Below are 19,946 nucleotides of genomic sequence, written 5' to 3' on the forward strand. Positions count from 1 at the left end.
CACGGGGGAACAAGGAAGACAAAGTCTGTAGCTTCACATAGTAAGGGGTTCTGCTTTCATACATCCACAAGTGCCTGAAGAGTGTGGTTGCCAGCTCAGAGAATCTAGTATCTGATAAAAGGACGACGTATTTTAACCCCTCAGATTGACTGCACAGCATTCAACACCTCCATGACAAGTATACAGAGACACAATTAGAGACTGAAAAAAAAAAATTCAGGACACTGAAAGGAAACCAAATATTTTCACAGCAACATGAAACAGTTTTCAGGGTGGCAGTTTTTGAGACCGTTCTAACTAGCTCTCAGAAACAAAAATTTTCTAACGAAGCAACAGAAATAACATGTTTTCTTCCATCATGAAATCTGCATGTTTTTCATATAAATTTCCTATGCTGCCCACCTTAGCTTTGGAAACAGCATTAATACATGATGCAATAGTTCCACCTGACTGGATCCAATTTAAGGGCATAGTTCTCATCCTCTTGTAGCCTTTCTGCAGTTCTGAACTACATCATAACACTCACTAGAACTACATTTGTTTTAATATTGATAGCAGCTCTAGTTTAGACAAGTCCCCAGCAGCTTCTAGCTTTTTTCTCACCATACATACCAGTTACACCTGCAGCTCAGAATTAAACAAAGGAATAAAAATACATGAGGATAGGTCCTTGTCTAAGTTCCCATCAGTACCAACAATGGCTCAGCTAAACCAGAGTAAGTAGTTGGAAATATTTTTTCTAAAAAAATGTCATAGCACGGACAGCAATACTTAAAGGAGTAGAGACATTAGAAACAGAGCTGTTCTCAGTCTCAGCAGGACTGTGTCCGTCACTTATAAGAGTGGAAAACAGGGAAATGAGCTGAAACTATTGTAATTTCCTTGCACTTTTGCAGCTTGTATTATCAGACATCCTGCACTGGTAAGCATGGGTAAATGGACCACTACAGTGCAAATCTGGGTGCTCATTCAGTCTATATTAAATGGGACAATACGGTATAAACACACAGAATGTTTCAACAGAAAGGACAGAAGCATATGATTTATCCCTAACTTTAAGAGCTCTAGACAGTATTCCTAATGTGGAAGATCCCCCTTGACACAAGGGAATTAGAAATTTGGAATACCATTACAATGCTTATAAGAAAGTGCTATTGATGAACATTCACCCTGTGCGAACAGGCAGCTATTCGATTCAGCTTCAGATCCGGCCACTTCGGATGCCAGGGATCCGATCCAGAGCTCCAGATCGGTTTCCTGCTTCAATTCGGCCGAAGCGACTCCGAAGCTTTGGAGCTGCTTCAGAGATTCAGCCATAGGGTATAATGGGGAAATCAATGAAATATCTATAACTTTGTTGTTTTTTGTCTGATTTGGATGAAACTTGCAGGGGTGGTAGCCACCACTGAGAGCATGAAGCCTGCCAAGTTTCAAGGAGATAAGTGCAGGTGTTTGGGGGGAACTGCACCCCAAATTCTTGAAAGTAAAACTTATGTCACATGTATGTGTTACACCACAGGGGGGTGAAAACTGCAAAGGTGTTAGCCCCGGGTGAGGCCACAAAGCCTGCCAAGTTTCAAAGAGACAGGTGCAGGGGTTTGTGGCAAACTGCACCTCAAGCTGCTGACAGGCAAAGCTCATGACATAGATGACTCTGTGTGTGTTAAGGCACAGCGGGCTGAAAACTGCAGAGGTGGTGGCCTCTGCTGAGGCCATGAAGCCTGCCAGCTGTCAAGGATATAGGTGCAGGGGCTTCTGGGGCCCTGCACCTCTAGCTGCTGACAGGCAAAACTGGTGACATGGGTGCTTGTGCAACTGACTGTCTCCGTCTTGGGGCAGTTGATTGTCTGTATTATTTCCTCCCCTTTGTCTGTGGCTTTGTAGGTGTTAATCCTTGCTAATTAACTTTTTATCTAGTAGCTACCAGTACAGGGGTGGGAAAAATGCGGTCCACGGGTCAGATGCAGCCCGCCAGGCCATTCTACCTGGCCCGTGGGGCCCCTAAAAAATTTATAAAATTAATATTTATCTGCCCCTGGCTGTCTGTTATGTGGCCCTCAAAGGCTTGCCAAAACTCAGTAAGTGGCCCTCTGCCTGAAATAATTGCCTGCCCTTGTACTAGTAGCTAGCTACTGTGAATTGAGCTGGTCCCTGACTGAATCATGATTGATTGGTAACACAGTAGCTTAGCAGCCAGGCCTGCAGTAGTTCCCCACCCCATGCCCCAAGACAGACACAGTTGCACAAGCACCCATGTCACGAGTTTTGCCTGTCAGCAGCTAGAGGTGCAGGGCCCCAGAACCCCTGCACCTATCTCCTTGACAGCTGGCAAGGGCCACCACCTCCGCAGTTTCCAGCCCACTGCGCCTTAACACACAGGTTTTGCCTGTCCGCAGCTTGAGGTGCAGTTCCCCCCAAACACCTGCACCTATCTTCTTAAAACTTGGCAGGCTTCGTGGCCTCAGCAGGGGCCACTACCCCTGCAAGTTTCATCCAAATCAGACAAAAAACAACAAACTTATAGGTATTTCATTGATTCCCCATTATACCCTATGGCTGGATCTCAAAAGCAGCTCCGAAGCGGTTCGGAAGGTCCGAACCACTTCAGAAAGCCTAAAGAAGCCAGCACTTCGATCTAGATGTGCTGCTCCAGTGTCCAAAGCATCTGAATCTTCTCTGGATCCGAAGCGTGGTCCGAAGCCTAGCACAGACCTAATGAATATAGCAACTTGGTTTTTCAAAGTATATTGGAATTAGACATATCAATCCCAGTAACCTCACTTTAAAACCCTTGCCAATCTCTGTAAAACTTTTAATCAGTTACGTAACTGAAGACAGATATGCAGACTTAGCTGGTGCAAACTGAAATACTTCTGAAGTCAATGGATTTATATAGATTTATACAGGCTGTGGATATAGTCTGCAGCATTTTAAAAAGCAACATTGCCTGCTCCTGCTATAGCAGAATCCTAGAAAAGTCTGGCCTGTGGGCTGGATCCAGCCAGCAATGGACTCTATTTCCCAGCAGGCCCTGCCCGCATGGCTGGGGCCAGTCTCCATGAAGACCCCAGCCACAGCTGCCTGTGATAGCATCACTCTGGGGTTGCCATGGAGACTGGCCACAGCCATGCTGGCAATGCTGGGCAGGGGGCCGCTCCAGAGCCACTGGGATCTTGTGGCGGGGGTAGCTTGGTCCAGGGCCAGGGCAGAGCCACAATCTGCAACCTGCATGCTCTGGGCAGGGGCATGCAGGTGGCAGATCGTGGCTCTGCCCCTGCTTGGGACCATGCCATCACCACTACAAGGAGTTAGGGCAGAGCCACAATCTGCAGCCTGCAGGCAGGGGCACGCAGGCAGCAGGTTGTGGCTCTGCCCTGGCCCCAAGCCAAGCTGCCCCCACCACAGGATCCCAGCAGCTCAGAGCAGCCCCTGCCCTGCCGCACCCCCTGCCAGAGCAGCTGGGGCTAGTCTCCATGGCAACCCCAGCCTTGCTAAAGTCACAGAGCAGCTGAAGTTGGGGTCTCCATGGAGACCGGCCCCAGCCACACAGGCAGGGACTGCTGGGAAATGCAGTCCGGCTGCCAAACAGATCTGCCATTTTGCCCATACCTGTGCTAAAGCCAATGGGGTGTAAATCTGAACATAGTACAAACTCAAACCAGAGAGGAATTAGGTAACCACCAGTGTAATAAAACATGCAAGTAGGAAAGTAAATGCTCAAGGCCATTATTCATGAGCAGCACAAAAAGGATGTGTCCTGGCTAGTGCCACTATTGCATGTTCTATTAATATCTCCATACTCACATCTCTTTTTGCCTTACCACTGAATCACCTTCCATTAGAAACTGACAGAGTACTGAAGAGACCCTGAGATCAGTAAAATACAGTAATTCAGAGAGCAATCACAATTGTGAGATATTTAACTCACCCTCTCTCATGTTTGTAGTACTATATTCAATAACATTGAATAAAATATAGTGCTGTTTCAATATGATGTGCGTTGTTTAGTTCAAATTAATTCAGGCACATATAAAGGAAAGGGAACATACAAAACAGAGCAATACAGTAACAGTATTTTTTTCTTAATGCAAGTGACATCTGACCAGTTGTTTTCCTGTTCCTTTTAAGAAATTCCAGCTTCAAATACAAAACAGGAAGTTTCTATATACACGTATCAGTGGTTGTATTGGTAACTTATATTTATCAATATGTAAAATAAATTAGATTTATAATATACTTAAAAAGAAGGCTGAATTAGGCTGGGACAGATTAAGAACCATTTTCGCTGAGCACAAGCATTTTATTAGATTTCACATACTTCACAGGGTATAAATACCTTTTTCTTTTTTTGTTCTGGTATCTGTCAAACAGGCTTTAGAACTCCCAAGTGCTACTAGCCATCTTTGTCTTTCAGCTGCATTAACTGCTTTCATATAAAAATGTTGTTCCCCTGGAATTATTAGCTCCATTCTTGTGTTGTCTGTTGGATGAACTTATATAAAAGGAGGGAAAAAAAGCAATTTTGCTAAGAATAACTAGAAATCAAGGATACACTTTATCAAACGTAGACTGTATTACTTCAAGCTATTAGAATCAAATTATATATTATAAAGTACATTGTACTGGATCTAATTAAAACTGAAACTATTAAAACATTTTTAATACCACGTGACTTTGATGCTCAGAAACATTAAATCTTGCTCTTTTTGTCAAACCCTCCCCCCGCCCACCCCAATGCCACTGAGTGGCCAAGAGGCAAAAACCACAGCATGAATTGCCTCTCGGCCACTCAGCAGCAGGGAGAGGGTGCGTAGCAAAAAGTGAGATTAAAGGCACTGGTGCACCATGAACTTCCGCCACAATTTAGGTAGGTCCCCAAGTATAAGAGTATTGCTCAGCCATGCAGAGATGAACTCAAGAAGGCTAAAGCACAACTGGGTCGCACCTAGCAAGGGACATGCAGGGTATCATAGTACTTAGGGTCAGAAGGGATCTAAACAGATCATCAGGTCCGACCCACTGCCCCAGGCAGGAATGGGTGCCAGGATCATATCACCCCAGCCAAATATCTGTCCAGCCTCCTCTTAAAGACCCTTGAGGTAGGAGAGAGTACCACCTCACTTGGGCGTCCATTCCAGAGCCTGGCAGACCTAACAGTAAAGTAAGAGCTTCTACAAGTATGTCAGCAACAGGAGGAATATCAGGGAACGTGTGGGTCCCTTACTGAATGAAGGAGGCAACTAGTGATAGATGATGTGGAAAAGGCTGAAGTACTCAATGCTTTTTTTGCCTTAAATCTTCACAGTTAAGGTCAGCTCCCAGACTACTGCACCTTGTATGACAGTTTGGGGAGGTGGTGAGCATCCAACAGTGGCAAAAGAACAGGTTAGAGACTATTCAGAATAGCTAGACACAAGTCCATGGAGCCAGACACGATGCACCCAAGAGAGCTGAGGGAGTTGACTGATGTGATTGCAGAGCTGCTGGCCATTATCTTTGAAAACTCCTGATAATCAGGGGAGGTTCCAAACTACTACAGAAGGGCAAATATAGTGCTCCCCTTTAGAAGGGGGAAAATGGAGGATCCAGGGAACAAAAGACTGGTCAGCCTCACCTCAGTCCCTGGAAAAATCATGGAGCAGGTCCTCAAGGAATCCATTTCTAAGCCCTTCGAAGAGAAGGTGATTAGGAACAGTCAGCATGGATTCACTATGGGCAAGTCAGGACTGGCTATCTGGACCCTAACTTTAGCAAGGCTTTTGATATGGTCTCCTACAACATTTGTGCAAGCAAGCTAAGGAAATATGAACAGACTGTAAAATGGATAGAAAACTGGCTGGATTTTCAGGCTAAAAGGGTAGTAATCGATGGCTCAATATCTAGTTACCAGCCAGTCTCAAGTAGAGTGCCCCCAGGGTCAGCCCGGGGGCCCATTTTGTTCAATATCTTCATGAACCACCTGGAAGATGGGCTGGAGTACACCCTCAGCAAGGTGTACAGATGACACCATGCTGGGGGAAGTAGTAGATACATTGGACGGTAGGGCTAGGATTCAGATAGACCTAGACAATTGGATGACTGGACCAAAAGAAATCTCATGAGGTTCAACAAGGACAACTGCAAAGTTCTGCATTTAGGACGGAGAGATCCCAAACACCGGGACAGGCTAGGGACTGACTGGCTAAGTAGCAGCTCTGCAGGAAAGGATCTGAGACTTGTATTCAGTTTACTGTTCACTGTAAGTCAAGTGTGCCCTTGTTGCCAAAACTAACAGCACACTGGGCTGCATTAGTAGAAGTGCTGCCATCAGATTAAGGGAAGTGCTTATTCCCCCCTATTCAGTACTGGTAAGGCCACAGCTGCAGTACTCCGAGTCCAGCTTTAGGCCCCTCCCCCCCCACAGGAAGGATGTGGACACAAAAATTGGAGAGTCCAGTTGAGGGCAATGAAAATGGTTAGAGGACTGGGGCATATGATGCATGAGAGGCTGAGGAACTGGGATTATTTAATCTGGAGAACAGAAGACTGAAGGGAGAACTAATAGCAGCCATCAACTACCTGAAGGGTGTTTACAAAGAAGATGAAGCCAGACTGGCCTCAGTGGTAGCAGATATCGGAACAAGGAGCAACGGTCTCAAGTTGCAGCAAGGTAAATTTAGGTTAGGTATTAGGAGAAACTCTCTCAGTAGAAGGGTAGTAAAACAATGGACAGGGCTACCCAGACAGATTGCAGAATCTCCATCCGTGGAGGTTTTTAAGTACCACCAGCTAGACAAAGCCTTAGCTGGGATCTAGTTGAGAAGGGTCCTGCTTTGAGGAAGAGGGGCGAGGAGGGGGCTGGACTAAACTCCTGAGGTCCCCTCCAACCTTAACGTTCAATCTGCTATTGAATCATTGAATGTAACAAGCACATCTAACAAAAAGTCATTTTCCTCTTTCATTTTTGTGGGCATCACAGGAATTAATGATATAGAATGATATTAGGTCATCCTGTCCATCCATGTGACAATTATTATTTCCTCCAGTAGAAATCTATTCAAATCTTACCTTTAATTTCACATACTGCCATCTTTATGCTTCCTTTGCTACCTTTGCAAACATCATCTTGTGAATCATAGTACGACAAAATCCCATTGTCCAAAACAAACCAGCGAGGCTGCCAACCTAGGAAGATCAAAAACATGAAAAAGTGTTTGTATAATTGCAAATAAGGTTCAATTAAGAAGTAATGGTACTTACCCATTAAAGCTGTTAACAGAAAAAAATTACAAATATGCATGTACTGTGCTATTCCTGTGATGCTCACAAGAAGTAAAAAACCCAAAACAAAACAAAAACTTTTAGAAACCATGAAAGTTATTTCACCCTTACTCCTTTTGCTACATACAATTAGCAATGATATTTCACCTTTTACAATCCATTCTTTAGAAAAGTGAATTTTATTTCAGCACCCACTGTATTTTGAAGGCTTACATGTTATTTCTCTCTCAAAAACCATCATATTTCAAGTATATTCTTCAGTGGGCCTCACCAAGATCATGATCAACTGATCTAATGAACTGCTGGCTAGTCTCCTCCACATACAGAACAATACAGATCTCTATTTTGCACTTGACAATTAAGAAAACCAATTACATAATTCTCTCATCCACAAGTAGCCCATCCCACTTCTCAGCAATGATTTAATATCACAACAACATACTGGGGACTTCAAATAGGCCCTAATAAAGAAAACTTGTACTAAGCAGCATTCATTGTCAGTAGGGCCTGCACCAGTCACCACATTCAAAGTTTTCACTGATACAGCTACACCAAAACTTTTAGGCTAGGGACAGATATTACACACAAACTGGTTTAAGTGATCAGAAACCAGTTTAAACCTGTAACAGAACAGATGTTCAGTGCATATAAACCAGTTTGAAAATGGCTGAAACTGGTTTGAGATAAACCTGGTTGAATGTAGTATCAAACTTAGCTGATTTGGCAAAAAATGGTTTATGCAATGTCTGTCCTAGACCCCTTGCCGATTTAAAATAAACCAGACACCTCCAGCTTCCCAGCATGCTCTCTGGGCTGGGCTCTCTGCTCCACAGCAGGACTGGCCCCTCCCCTCTGCTCCCTGGCTACAGCTCTGGCACAGACTGCAGGCACATGCCCCCCACCCATGTCCCACAGCACGGACCCCAAGACCCACGGACCCTAGGCACATGGTATGCTAGTTAATACTGAGAGGTGTCTGTGTGTTTATACAATTTCACTGGGACAGGCAGACAGAACAGTGACCACTTAAGGCTTTTTGATCAACAGGTCAGCTGGTAAGCTGTTTGAGTCTGAACTAATGGAGAGAGGCTATTGTTTTGCTGATGGGGTGATGAACACTGTTATCAGCCCCCTGCTGGCTTCCCTGCCTGTCAGTTTGCTGCATACAGTATAAAGAAGCAGGGAGGAAGATTGAAAAGCTCCGTATCACCAGCAGATGCATGCACTACACACCCTCTTGCCTCAGAGTGCTAGCAGGGGGCTGGCAACACTCCTGCCTCTTGAGCAGCCAGCAGGTAAAAGCCTGGAATGGTGCAGGCAGACCTCCCTAATCAGAGGTCCTGGCCACATCCCCCCTCAGCTCAGTGCTGTGCAAGGGAAGTTAGGGCTGCTCTAGCACCCCCTGGCTTCTAGCTTGAGCCACTGTAGACATGTGCCTGAATTTCCTCAGTCCAGAGAGAATGTCTGTCCAGTTACAAACCAGTTCAGCCTAGCCAGATTAGACTAACCTGCAAAAATTGAATCAATTCAGGCTTCTGAATGTCTGTCCCTAGCTTTAAAGTTTAGACCATACTTCCATCATCAATACTTCTACAAAACATAACATAACATTAGTTAGCATAAAGTTACTAAATAACAAAAGTTAAACTACTATTATCTAATAGAGTACATGGCAGCACAGTGATTTTTTTTCCAAGCTGTTCAGGCTTGGAAAAAAACTCTTCCCCATCCTCCTCCTCCCCCCAGAGCAGCAGCAGGAGTGCAGAGCTCAGCTAGGCAGGGTGTGGGAGGTGTAGGGACCCCACAAACTCCCCCCATGGCATGCAGCCCCCACTGCCTGGCAACAGCAGCAAGGGGGGAGGTCAGAGTGCTCATGCCTGGCGCAGGCGCAGCTCCAGTCAGCACTGCATGGGGAGAGGGAGCAGAGCTTGCCTTATCCCCGCGACTGCTCCCTGAGCCTGCAGCTCCAGTCCTTGCAGCAAGGAAAGCCCTGCACTGGAGCCCCACCCCCTGCTTTCCCTATGAGTGTGGAGATGCAGGCATGTGGCACAGAGCCACAACAGAGGCAGCCAGCGCTGCACTGGGGGCAATAAGCATAGTCCTGTTCAGTCTGGCCAGCCACTTCTATCCCCGGGGTTCCATGCTGCATGCCTACAGCTCCATACTCGCAGAGGGGAAGCCCCGAGCTGGAGTCCACACAGAAGCAGGGGTCCCTCCACTCCCAACAGAGTGTGGGGACCTGCATGACCGGGAGTGGGGGAAGCAGCTGGCTCCAGTGTGGGGCTTCCCCCACCACGAGTGCGCGCGCAGCCAAGGGGATAAGGCAGGCTCCACTCCCTCCCCTGTGCAGCACTGGCTGGAGCTGTGCCTGTGCCAGGCATGAGTGCCCCGACCTCCCCACCTGCTGCTGCTGCCAGGCCATGGGGGGAGTGTGGGGGTCCTTACACCCCCACCCTTCCTCCCTCACACACCACACACCCACAACCAGCCCTGCTAAGCTCTGCGCTCCTGCTGCCCCTCCAGGGAGAAGAGCAGGAGGAGGGGGAAGAGTCCCCCCCCCCAGCATGGAACAGAGCCTCCCCCGTCCACCCCCACCCCTGCTCTGGGCCCAGGCAGCATCACATGGAGCCCCCCAGCAGCGCGCGTGGGGGGGGGGGGGGGGGAAGGGGAGGAGGAGGAGGAAGAGTCCCCATCCAGCACTTCACAGAGTCCCCTTCCCCACCCTAGGAGGAGGGAGAAAGAGTCCCCCCAGCATAGAACAGAGTCCCCCTCCCCACCCTGCGGGACAACCAACCCAGCATGGCCCCATTAAGGTGAAGGGGGCAGGGAGAAGGGTTAATTCCTCCTTCTGTCCTTTCCCTGCAGCCAGGGTCTGCCAGGTCCAGGGGCCACCACTGTGGCCCCCTCTGCTCCCTGGCAGACCAGCTGGCCCTGGCTGCAGTGAGGGAAGAGGGGAAGGAGAGAAAAATTAACCCCCTCCCTGCCTACTTTGCCTTAACAGGGTCATACTGGCTGGTGTCTCCGCTAGGGCGGGTCCCTGCTCTGGCTAGAGCGCAGAGGGGAGGGATCAGCCCTGCAGCTGGAGCAGAGAACCCCGCCCAGCCCAGAGAGCATGCTGGGATGCTGGGGGAGTCTCGTTTATCTTAAACCAGAAAGGGGTTTAGGACAGACATAACATAAACCAGTTTGAGCCAAATCAGTTACGTCTGATACTACATTCAACCAGGTTTATCTCAAAGCAGTTTTGGCCATTTTGAAACTGGTTCACTTAAACCGGTCTGCATGTAATGTCTGTCTCTACCCTCATAGACCGATTCATAAGTTCACAAGAGAGACCCTAGTCCAGCGGTCCTCAAACTCTGTAGACTCAAAGTATACCTCAGAAATTACCAGGTCTTGGTTTTCACTGATTGTTTAACTAAAGAAAAACAACAGAGCAATTTCTCTCTTGCAAAGAAGAAGTCAGAAAGACCAGGACAGGACAAAATATTTTTAACACTATGGATTCCTTTTTTAAATCTTTGGGTCTCTCTCATGAATCACTCTGCATACTTAACATTAAATGGCACTTGGTGGCATCCTTGAAAAGAGCTCAAGGCACCATGGGGTGCTGCAGCACCTTGATTGAGAATCACAGCCCTAGTCATTAATGCTAACAAGCACAGATCAACCAGATGTCAAAACAGTAGATATTTTGCAAAACAATAAAATAAACTATTCCAAGAACATCAGTTCTTTAGTACTTGAAGGACTTGTCTATAGGCATAAATGATGCATTCCATCTCAGAGCTGGGATGATCTTGCAACCTTCTAAATAGCCCCTTTCTGGTTTATATATGAATCAAATGTCAATAACTGTAACCATGAACCTCCCAGTTCAGTAAAAGGATGCAACTGTCCTTAGCATTGACAGCAGTGCTGTTCCAGAAGAGTAAACTGAAGTAATCCAATAAATATGGCTTTGAGTGCAAAAGGCTGAATCATGTACTGGACTTTGTCAATAATTAGGTAGGGGTCTGATGCTAGTTATTAGGAGTTTTATAACTGAATCAATAAGTCATTAGGAGTTTTACAACTGAATCAATAACCAGAACCAGGGCCCAATGAAGAATATCACATATCTCCTAGGTAAGTAAAAAAATGTGTAAACAGAATTTATCATATGCCCACCAGTGTATCTGCACTTTGAAATAAAAAGATCTCAGCTCAGAAATTAAAGCAGAATTAAAAATTATAAAGCAGTTATGAATATTGAGAGGAGGTTACCCATGCTAGTGGCAACTGATTTGGAACTGGAGATGAACATCATTACGTGCATTAAAAATATATAGAAACTAGCGGAAGTACCCATTCTTTGCCCGGGTTGTTATTTTTCCTTGCGCCGTTCCGCTGTTCCTTCATGACTTTGTGGCTCTTGTGCCTGCATGTCTTAAACAAATTTCTGTGAGATATTCCACCTTTTCAACATTAGTTTCTGCAGCAATTAAGGCAACATCTCTTACGCGATTGGCAGCAAGACACTCCACTGTTTCCTCATTAGTTTCTGCAGCTCTTGAGGCAGCATTTCTTATGAGTAGCAGCAAGATGCTCTGCTTTTTCTTCTTTAATTTCGGTCAGTCTTGAAGCAGTATTCCTCCTGCAATTATTCATAAGATGTAGTGCCTTCTCTTCAAAACTTTCTTGCAATCTTATATTTCACATCCTTTTCACAGCAACTTAAGTGCCACTAAGATTTGAAGTCCTTTTCCTTGGTATTTATTGTATTATCCTTTATGCCAGGGGTGTCCAACCTTTTTGAATGTGGGGCCGGATCATAAACTTTTCATCACCCAGTGAGCCGGCGAGTCATATTCAAAGACGTCACAGGAAGTGGTATCGTATCGGGAAGTGATGTCACGTGACCTTTGACACAAATGAAGTTACAGGGGTTGACATGGTCCGGGTTGACATGGCATGCATGCCCGGGTTGACATGGTACTGCAGGAACCGCTTGGCTACAACCGGGTTGACCTGGTGCTGGAGAAGCCGTGGGGCCAGGCCGGGGTTAACCTGGTGCTGCAGGACCCGTCTGGGCAGAACTGGGTCGGCACCAGCCAGGAAAAGCAGCATGCAGCTGAAGCCGGCTTCCCATGTGCTGCTGGGGACAGGAGGAGGCCGGCCAGGTCTGCACCAGTCAGCAGAAGCAGCGGAGGAGCCGTGTGCTGCTTGGAACTGACCAGTGCAGGCTCGTCCCATCCCAAGCGGCACACGGCTCCGCCACCACTTCTGCTGGCCAGTGCAGACCCAGCCGGGCTCCTCCCGTCCCCAGCAGCACATGAGAAGCGGCCCCCCTCAGGGCCTTGCACGCAGGTGGCCAGGCCCGGAGAGCAACTGGCCGAGGAAGCAGGAGCTGCCTTGCTGTGGGGCACGGCAGGGCAGCAGGGCTGGCTTGAAGTGGGCAGGTGAGGAGGCAGGCGCGGGCTGGCAGTGCCAGCAGCTGCTGCTTGGCCTCCCACATGGGGCCACTCCCATGGGCCCCGCAGGGGTAAGCAGCTCCCCCCCTGCTGCCAACTGGGGCCCATGGGCTGACCCTGCCCACCTCGCCGCTGCCCCATGGCTCCATGCTCTGCACCGCCACGGCTCTGTGCTCCGCGGCAGCGGCTCTGCACTCCACACCGCCACAGCTACACGCTCCGCAGTGGCAGCTTCACACTCCGTGGCACCACCACCGTGGCTCTGTGCTCTGCAGCGGCACCACCGCTGCCGCCGCGGGCCAGATAAAATGGCTTGGCGACCCATGTGGCGGCCCGTGGGCCATATGTTGGACAAGCCTGCTTTATGCAGAGCAAATAAATAAACAGGAAGGGGGGGTGGAGAAAAAGAAACCCTGAACCAGCAGCCAGAGGGGTATGGCTGCCAAATGGTGGAAGCAGCTTTGTTTGGAGATTTTAGGCAAGAATAAATAATAATGACAGTTGAACTGAATTCACTGCATCACTGGATTCATTGCGTTCACAAAATGGAACGGTACCAGTTTACTATCCGAGAAGCAACATAATCCCAGTCACTGGAAGCCCCAAAAAGGGTCAAGTGAAAAATAACCCACCTATAATTTTCCTCAGGTGGCATTTAGTGATTTTGGAAGGTTTAGAGTAGATAGCACCAGCCATTCTCAAGTTAAGTGAACATGCATACAGAAATACACTTCACTACGTACACATATACATACATTCCAATACAATTGCATGCAAACAGAACATGGGAGTTAAGAGAAGGAAATGCAAAAAATTTTAGTAAAGTATTAGACAGAACCTAACATACTGCCATGAACGATTAGTGCCTCCTGAACCAGGGTGGGGCACTTGCAGCAGCCAGTCAGCGACCAGGGGAGGTGAGGGAGGGGTGTCCCTTGCAGCAGATTGCGTTAACCCAGAAATGGCAGCGGCACACCTCTGACTGCAAAAGGACCACAGGGACTGCTTCTCCTGATGCTCCCACTCCCCAGCCAGCACTCTCGGGCGGGGCACCAGCATTCTCGCCTGCCCCCCTGCCTGGGAATGCTGGCTGTCAAGGGGTGGACATGCACCACCTACGTGTCACACGCGCACCCCGCCACGCTGCTTTGAAAACCACAAAAGAGCCTAATCATCAACTGAAGAGGAAGAAAGTGATAATGAGACACAGTGGGGGCAGTGATGTCTAGTTTTACCAAGTATTTTCATTAAAGATGACAACTTGGGTAAAAACATGTTAATGGAATGAACAGGGTCTCATGAACTTGGAGGTGTATCACACTGCGGCAAGAACACTTAAATGTGAGAGATTACAGGTGAGAAATAAAGGGCAGGAAATAACTAAATGAAATTCAGCTAGAAAATGTAAATAAGTATGCTGAAGAAAATTATCTCCAATACAGGTGTTTCATAGGAAGGAGAAACATGGCAAGTGGCAATTGTGAGAAAGCTATATAAGGAAAATAAAAGACTATTGTTACGAAATCTCACTACTGTGTATAGCTAAGCAGATCTGATACTTACGCCTGTCCCATACAGTTTATAATCCAATAAAGAGGAAACAAAATAATGCTAATGCTAAAACAGGGCTAATATTATCACAGCATCTGACAAAGTAAGCTGCTGCTTCCAAAAGCTTTTACCTCTCTAAATTAAGTCTATAAGAGGCATATTTTTTTGTTTTGGATTAGATGATGGTTTGCAGTAGTGTGACAGGCCATACCTGGAAAACTGCAGTTTACAAAAATGGTCTTGGAGCTGATGGGACTGATTTGAGCAAACAATAAAAGAGTTAAGTAGGAATAAAAACTGAATTTAAGGTGGCCTTTCCACTGGCCATTTCTATCGCCTTTCTATAAAGCAGCATACAAAAGGAAGAGTGAACTGAATCCATGATCTCATTACTTTCAAACTATTTCCCCCCTGCAATTTAAAGTGTTCACAGAAGAGGAAAGAAAGACAACAGAACTACTCAAGTTCATATTGCATAATAGTATTTAATTATTGCAAATTGGCTGAAGGGTCGTACTCAGAGGGTGGTGGTGGATGGGTCATATTCGACCTGGGGGGAAGTGGGCAGCGGAGTCCCGCAGGGCTCAGTCCTTGGGCCTGCACTGTTCAATTTCTTTATCAGCGATTTGGACGATGGGGTGAAAAGCAACCCGTTTAAATTTGCTGATGATACCAAAATTTGGGGTGAGGTGGGCACGCTAGTAGGGAGGGAAAGACTGCAGAAAGACCTGGAAAGGTTGCAAGGGTGGGCTAACAAAAACAGGATGCGTTTCAATACGGACAAGTGCAGGGTGTTGCACTTGGGCAGTAGTAACCAGCAGCACACTTATAAGATGGGAAACTCCCTTCTTGAGAGTGCAGAGGCAGAAAGGGATTTTGGAGTCATCATTGACTCCAAGATGAACATGGGCCGACAATGCGAGGTCACAGTCGGCAGGGCTAACCGGACCCTATTGTGCATCCACAGGTGCATCTCAAGTAGGACCAAGGAGGTGATCCTCCCCCTCTACGCGACACTGGTCAGGCCAAAGCTGGAGTACTGTGTCCAGTTCTGGGCACCCCACTTCAAGAGGGATGTGGACAACATTGAGAGGGTCCAGAGGAGGGCCACCCGCATGATCTGGGCACAGCAGACCCTACAATGAGAGGCTACGAGACCTGAACCTGTTCAGCCTTCACAAGAGAAGGCTGAGGGGGGACCTGGTGACTGTCTATAAACTCACTAGGGGGGACCAGAAGGGTTTGGGGGAGACCTTGTTTCCCCTAGCGCCCCCCAGGATAACAAGGAATAACGGCCACAAGTTGCTGGAGAGTAGGTTTAGATTAGACATCCGTAAGAGCTACTTCACAGTTAGGGTGGCTAGCATCTGGAACCAACTTCCAAGGGAACTGGTGCTGGCTCCTACCTGGGGGGTCTTTAAGAAGCGGCTTGATGCCTACTTGGCTGGGGGCATTTGAGGCCAGTTTTCCTCCGTCCCAGGCAGGGGGTCGGACTTGAAGATCTACAAGGTCCCTTCCGGCCCTACTTCTATGATTCTATGATTATTGGCAATGTTTAATCAGTGCCTTTTCTTTTTCTCCCCATGCAAGACTGTTAAAAAAAGAAACTAAGTAATTAGCTATGTTGAGCCAGTTTTTTTTTAATTTAGTTAAAAGCAATAATCATGGTTATCTGAATAAGTTGCAATCACCCGTTTTCAGTTTACCTGTCACTTAAATTGCACAGTGAAAGAACAGTCTTTCTATTTTAATCCTATAACATGTTATTTTTTTTAAAACACCCACTGGTTCTAAAATCTTATTGGAATTCTCTCTAAAGTACCATATGTCCGAAGTGAATGAATCAATGCTACAGAACGGTGTATTAACAGAAAAAGAACAATTAAAAGATTATTTTGGCAATAATAGTAGGTGCACCCCTACTACTTATCACTGTTGAAAGAAAAACCAAGGCCCAGATTCTGAAAATATTTAGAGATTTAATTTTACAATTGGACATAGTCCCACTGGCTTAAGTGAGACCACCTCCTTACATAGTTAAACATACCTGAAGAATCTGGCACTGGAGTTGGTGTCTGAAATATTAAAATACATAGAATCAGTTCCTTTAATCTGCACATTTGACAGCTTTTTGTACACTCTTTTATTAACCAGACACAGAAGATCAAGAAAGTTCAAAGATCTGTCCCAAACCTAGATGTTACCCAAAAATCACAAGGGAGAGGTATGACTAGTATCAAATGAACAAGTACCAGCCCAAATGACCAGATACTCATTTATGACTGGGTTGCCTTTGGTTCAATTATGAAGAGGGGCCCTGGGCTCATGCCTATGGATGTACAGTGACATGTTCTAATCGCTCCATCACTGCCACCATTCTCTAGTTATACTTAGAAGGGAAACAGTGAATAAGTGTTACTCTTTCACACAGCAAAAATGGAAAATAGAAACTTAAAAATGTAACTCTAAAGCCCTAAATTGAAATGGTGTCCTATAGAGCAAATGTAGTACCTTCAACTGCCTTTAAAAAAGTTAAAATCTATTTTGAAGGAGTTTTTGTTTTGTTTTGTTTTTTAAGTTTGATGGTATCTGTTAAAAATGAATTCTCTCTCAAGGACACTTCCTGCAGGAAAACTCAAGAGTGCTTATATTAATATTATTATAATGACTATACTGGTAAAGAGCCTTGTATCATGATTTTTTTTTAAATGGTAATAGAAAATAAGTACAATTTTGTTATTTAATTAAAAGTAGAAGTTTTCTCTATCCAACTAATTTAAAGACAGACATTTCCTCTATTTCTTCATGAAGAAGCAGAATAAGGATGACAACTATTTAACACTTGATAATGATATAACTTTTCTCTCACCACAGAATACAAACATATTAGATTTGCCCTGCTATATGGCAGTGAAACCCCCCTATACTTGTGAAGGATGTTAATCCACACTACAGGAATAGAAACACCATGAACCAAAATATAACTACAAAGCCTCTTCAGTGGTAGAATATTTATTTATAGGATCTGAGGTCAAGCTCCAGCTTAGAGCACCACAGCCAGGTTAACAGTTCTAAGAGTGCAGAAGCAGCTTCTTTGAGGGCGCTGAATAAGTCATGCCTAGCATATCTTTAAAAATTAAAAAGGGAGTGAAAACTGTTTGGTTTAGGGTAGGAGGCAGATTTACACTACAGTTCACACCAATGAATCGAGGGAGTCTAGGGTGTTGTAAAGAAAAAGGTCGACAACTCTGACAGCCTCAAACATTTGACGAAACTATATGCCGAATTTTGTTGTTTTTTTTAAATATCCTATCATGCTTTTTTACCATGGACAAAGGCAAAATGTAGAGGACACAGGCACTTTACAATTTCTGATATTTGAAGTTCTCTAACTCCTCACACAAATCTGAATTCAGGGAATCAAAAGCTCAGAAAAAGACCAGACTAAAAGAAGGCAGAAGAAAGCCATTGCCACTGCAGTTAAACAGCAGGCCTGATTAAGCATTTGTGCGATGCAACACTGATAGGCTTCAAAGGGAAAATCAGTCCCATTGCACTGGCAAAACGGAAACCTTTCCAACAGTGAAGAGATATGCTGTCCATTACTGACTCTGGGGTAGTTCTGTAAAAACAAACAAACAAGCCAAAAAAACCCAGAAAAAGGGAAACCAAAGCTAAATATAACAGATTTACTGATGGCAAATGCATAAATGTATTCCATTTCTTTCTCTGGCTCTTACAGAAACACATTTTTAATGCCAATATATTTTAATCAAACAAATCATTGCTAAAACGTTGATAAGTTAAAACTGTTAGTAAAAACTTGTAAGTACCTCCCAGAACTACAGAAGTATTTCATATGCTGTATGGCTTAGCACTTTATTTTACTAATTTTATTCCACTTGTTCAGTTGACAGTCTCACAGGGATATGAACTGTGGCCAAAGCCAACTCTTTTTTGGAGGGGGAGGGGTTTAGAGAGGAATATCTACCTCTCCAAAAGCTCAAACCAGCATGATGTAAATTAGCTTAACTTCAATGAAATAGAACTTATAACATGGCTACATGCAATAAATTGTTTGTAACACCTCGTTCTTGTGAAAGGAAGGATGGTCTAGTCCCAGTGATTCTCAGCCAGGGTGCTGCTGTGCCCTGGGACACTTTGAGACATTTTCATGGGATGCCACAGGATGTTAGGTGCACAAACATGATTCACAGGCTAAACCCAGATATTTCCAAACAAAGCCCAGAATGCGTTAAAAGCACTCTGACCTGCTTTTGGTTTTCTGAGTACTTTTCAAGAGAAGACAAGCCTATGAACTTCACTTCATAAGTCTAATGGATACAAAAAATCACGGACTAATTCATCTCCCCACTCTCCAGTGAAATATGAGACATCATAAACTAGAAGGAAACACAATTCTACATTCTGCTTGACACCAGATAAATCTGAGGTAAAAAGACTTCCAACTTTTATCTGAACCAAATTTGCACAGAATGAACTATTCCAACCAAGAGATTTTACACCACCTTCAGCTCTCCTGTGAAATATGAATTTTCATTTCCACCTAGAAATTTTACAACCTTTGCATTCTCCTAGGCCTGAAAAAAGATGCGTGCGCCTGAAAGCTTGCACATAAAGACACTATTTTGCAAATATCTAGATGGTCTAATAAGAGATATTGCCTCTTCCATGAGTTCTGATTCCTTCTGGACTATAGACATTGGATTAATGGCACATTGTAAGCTGCCTGCCATCTGATAACCTCTCTACATGTTTACCAGCTACACTGTCACCAGTTCAACCTGCCCCTTTCCCCCTCACCCACCTGCCCCACACCTGTTGTCTCCCAGTGCTGTAGCAAGGCAAGCAGGGCGACCGCCCCGGGCGCTGAAGCGAAGGGGCACCAACAGGCACTGCCCAGCCGGGCGGGGTGTGGGACGGAGCCGTGTTGGGGGGGCGGGGGGCGCAACTCCTGCCGCTGCATGCACTCCTGGGCAAGCATGGGAGGGGGTGTGCCCCCAGACGGGGGTAAGGGTGGGCTGCCGCTGGAGGCTTTGCCTTGGGCACCAGACTTGGTCGCTATGGCACTGTGGTCTCCTACCCCTCTGATCCTCACTGCCAAGCATTTGCATTTTGCATGTTGTCATCTATTCCCCATGGACAACGCATGGCACCAGCAGACCCTCCCTATGCCTAAAGAAGGCTGTCTGTGCCCCCCAAAAGCTGGCAAAGAACAATTTTCCCAATGGCTTAGTTGTTCTAATCAAAGGTATCATCACATCCACCCAAAGAACCTCGTCTCTCAGGAGAAAAGCAGCTAGCTGCCTCCAGTCTAAACGAGGCAGGGGAGCCCTGATGGAGGCCAGGTCTTCCAGACTCGTGAGCCGCGTCAGGCCCAAAGCCTGAGCTCCTCTCGCCTCCCGCTGCCCCGGCAACAGGGGGTCTGGCTCCGTCCTGCAGCTCTCCAGCGGGGTCCGGGACTGAGCGAGAAGCCCCCGCAGCTCCGGGCCGCGGGGCGGGGGCTGAGAGCTCCTTCGTGCCCAGCCCGGCCCCGGCGCTCACCGGTGAGGTAATTGGTCCACTTGTACAGGACTCCTTCCATCGCTCAGCGCCGGGCCCCGCGCACCATCGTCCCCCTCCCCCTCCGCCTCCGCGTGCGGCGCGGCGCCCGGGAACATG

The 19,946-nt window shown here is 46.4% G+C and overlaps 1 protein-coding gene across 7 annotated transcripts in view; it reads right to left on the reverse strand.

Annotated features, from left to right (window-relative positions):
- Positions 1-19,946, reverse strand: part of PLEKHA3 (pleckstrin homology domain containing A3) — a 32,307-nt gene extending 12,361 nt beyond the window's left edge. For 4 of the 7 annotated variants that reach the window (XM_025216547.1, XM_006034535.3, XM_006034534.3 and 1 more), the window contains exons 1-3: positions 19,830-19,946; positions 7,048-7,164; positions 4,337-4,492 (exon numbers count right to left, since the gene is read on the reverse strand). In XM_025216547.1, coding sequence (XP_025072332.1) covers positions 4,337-4,492; positions 7,048-7,164; positions 19,830-19,869 — 313 coding nt within the window. In that variant the 5' untranslated portion in view covers positions 19,870-19,946. Of the gene's footprint in view, positions 1-4,336; positions 4,493-7,047; positions 7,165-8,768; positions 8,854-11,607; positions 11,897-16,311; positions 16,340-19,829 lie in introns of those variants that run through there. The other 3 variants (XM_025216545.1, XM_025216544.1, XM_025216546.1) reach the window with 3 other exon arrangements.

This window comes from Alligator sinensis, unplaced genomic scaffold, assembly GCF_000455745.1.
Source record: "Alligator sinensis unplaced genomic scaffold, ASM45574v1 scaffold871_1, whole genome shotgun sequence".
NCBI classification, from domain to species: domain Eukaryota; kingdom Metazoa; phylum Chordata; order Crocodylia; family Alligatoridae; genus Alligator; species Alligator sinensis.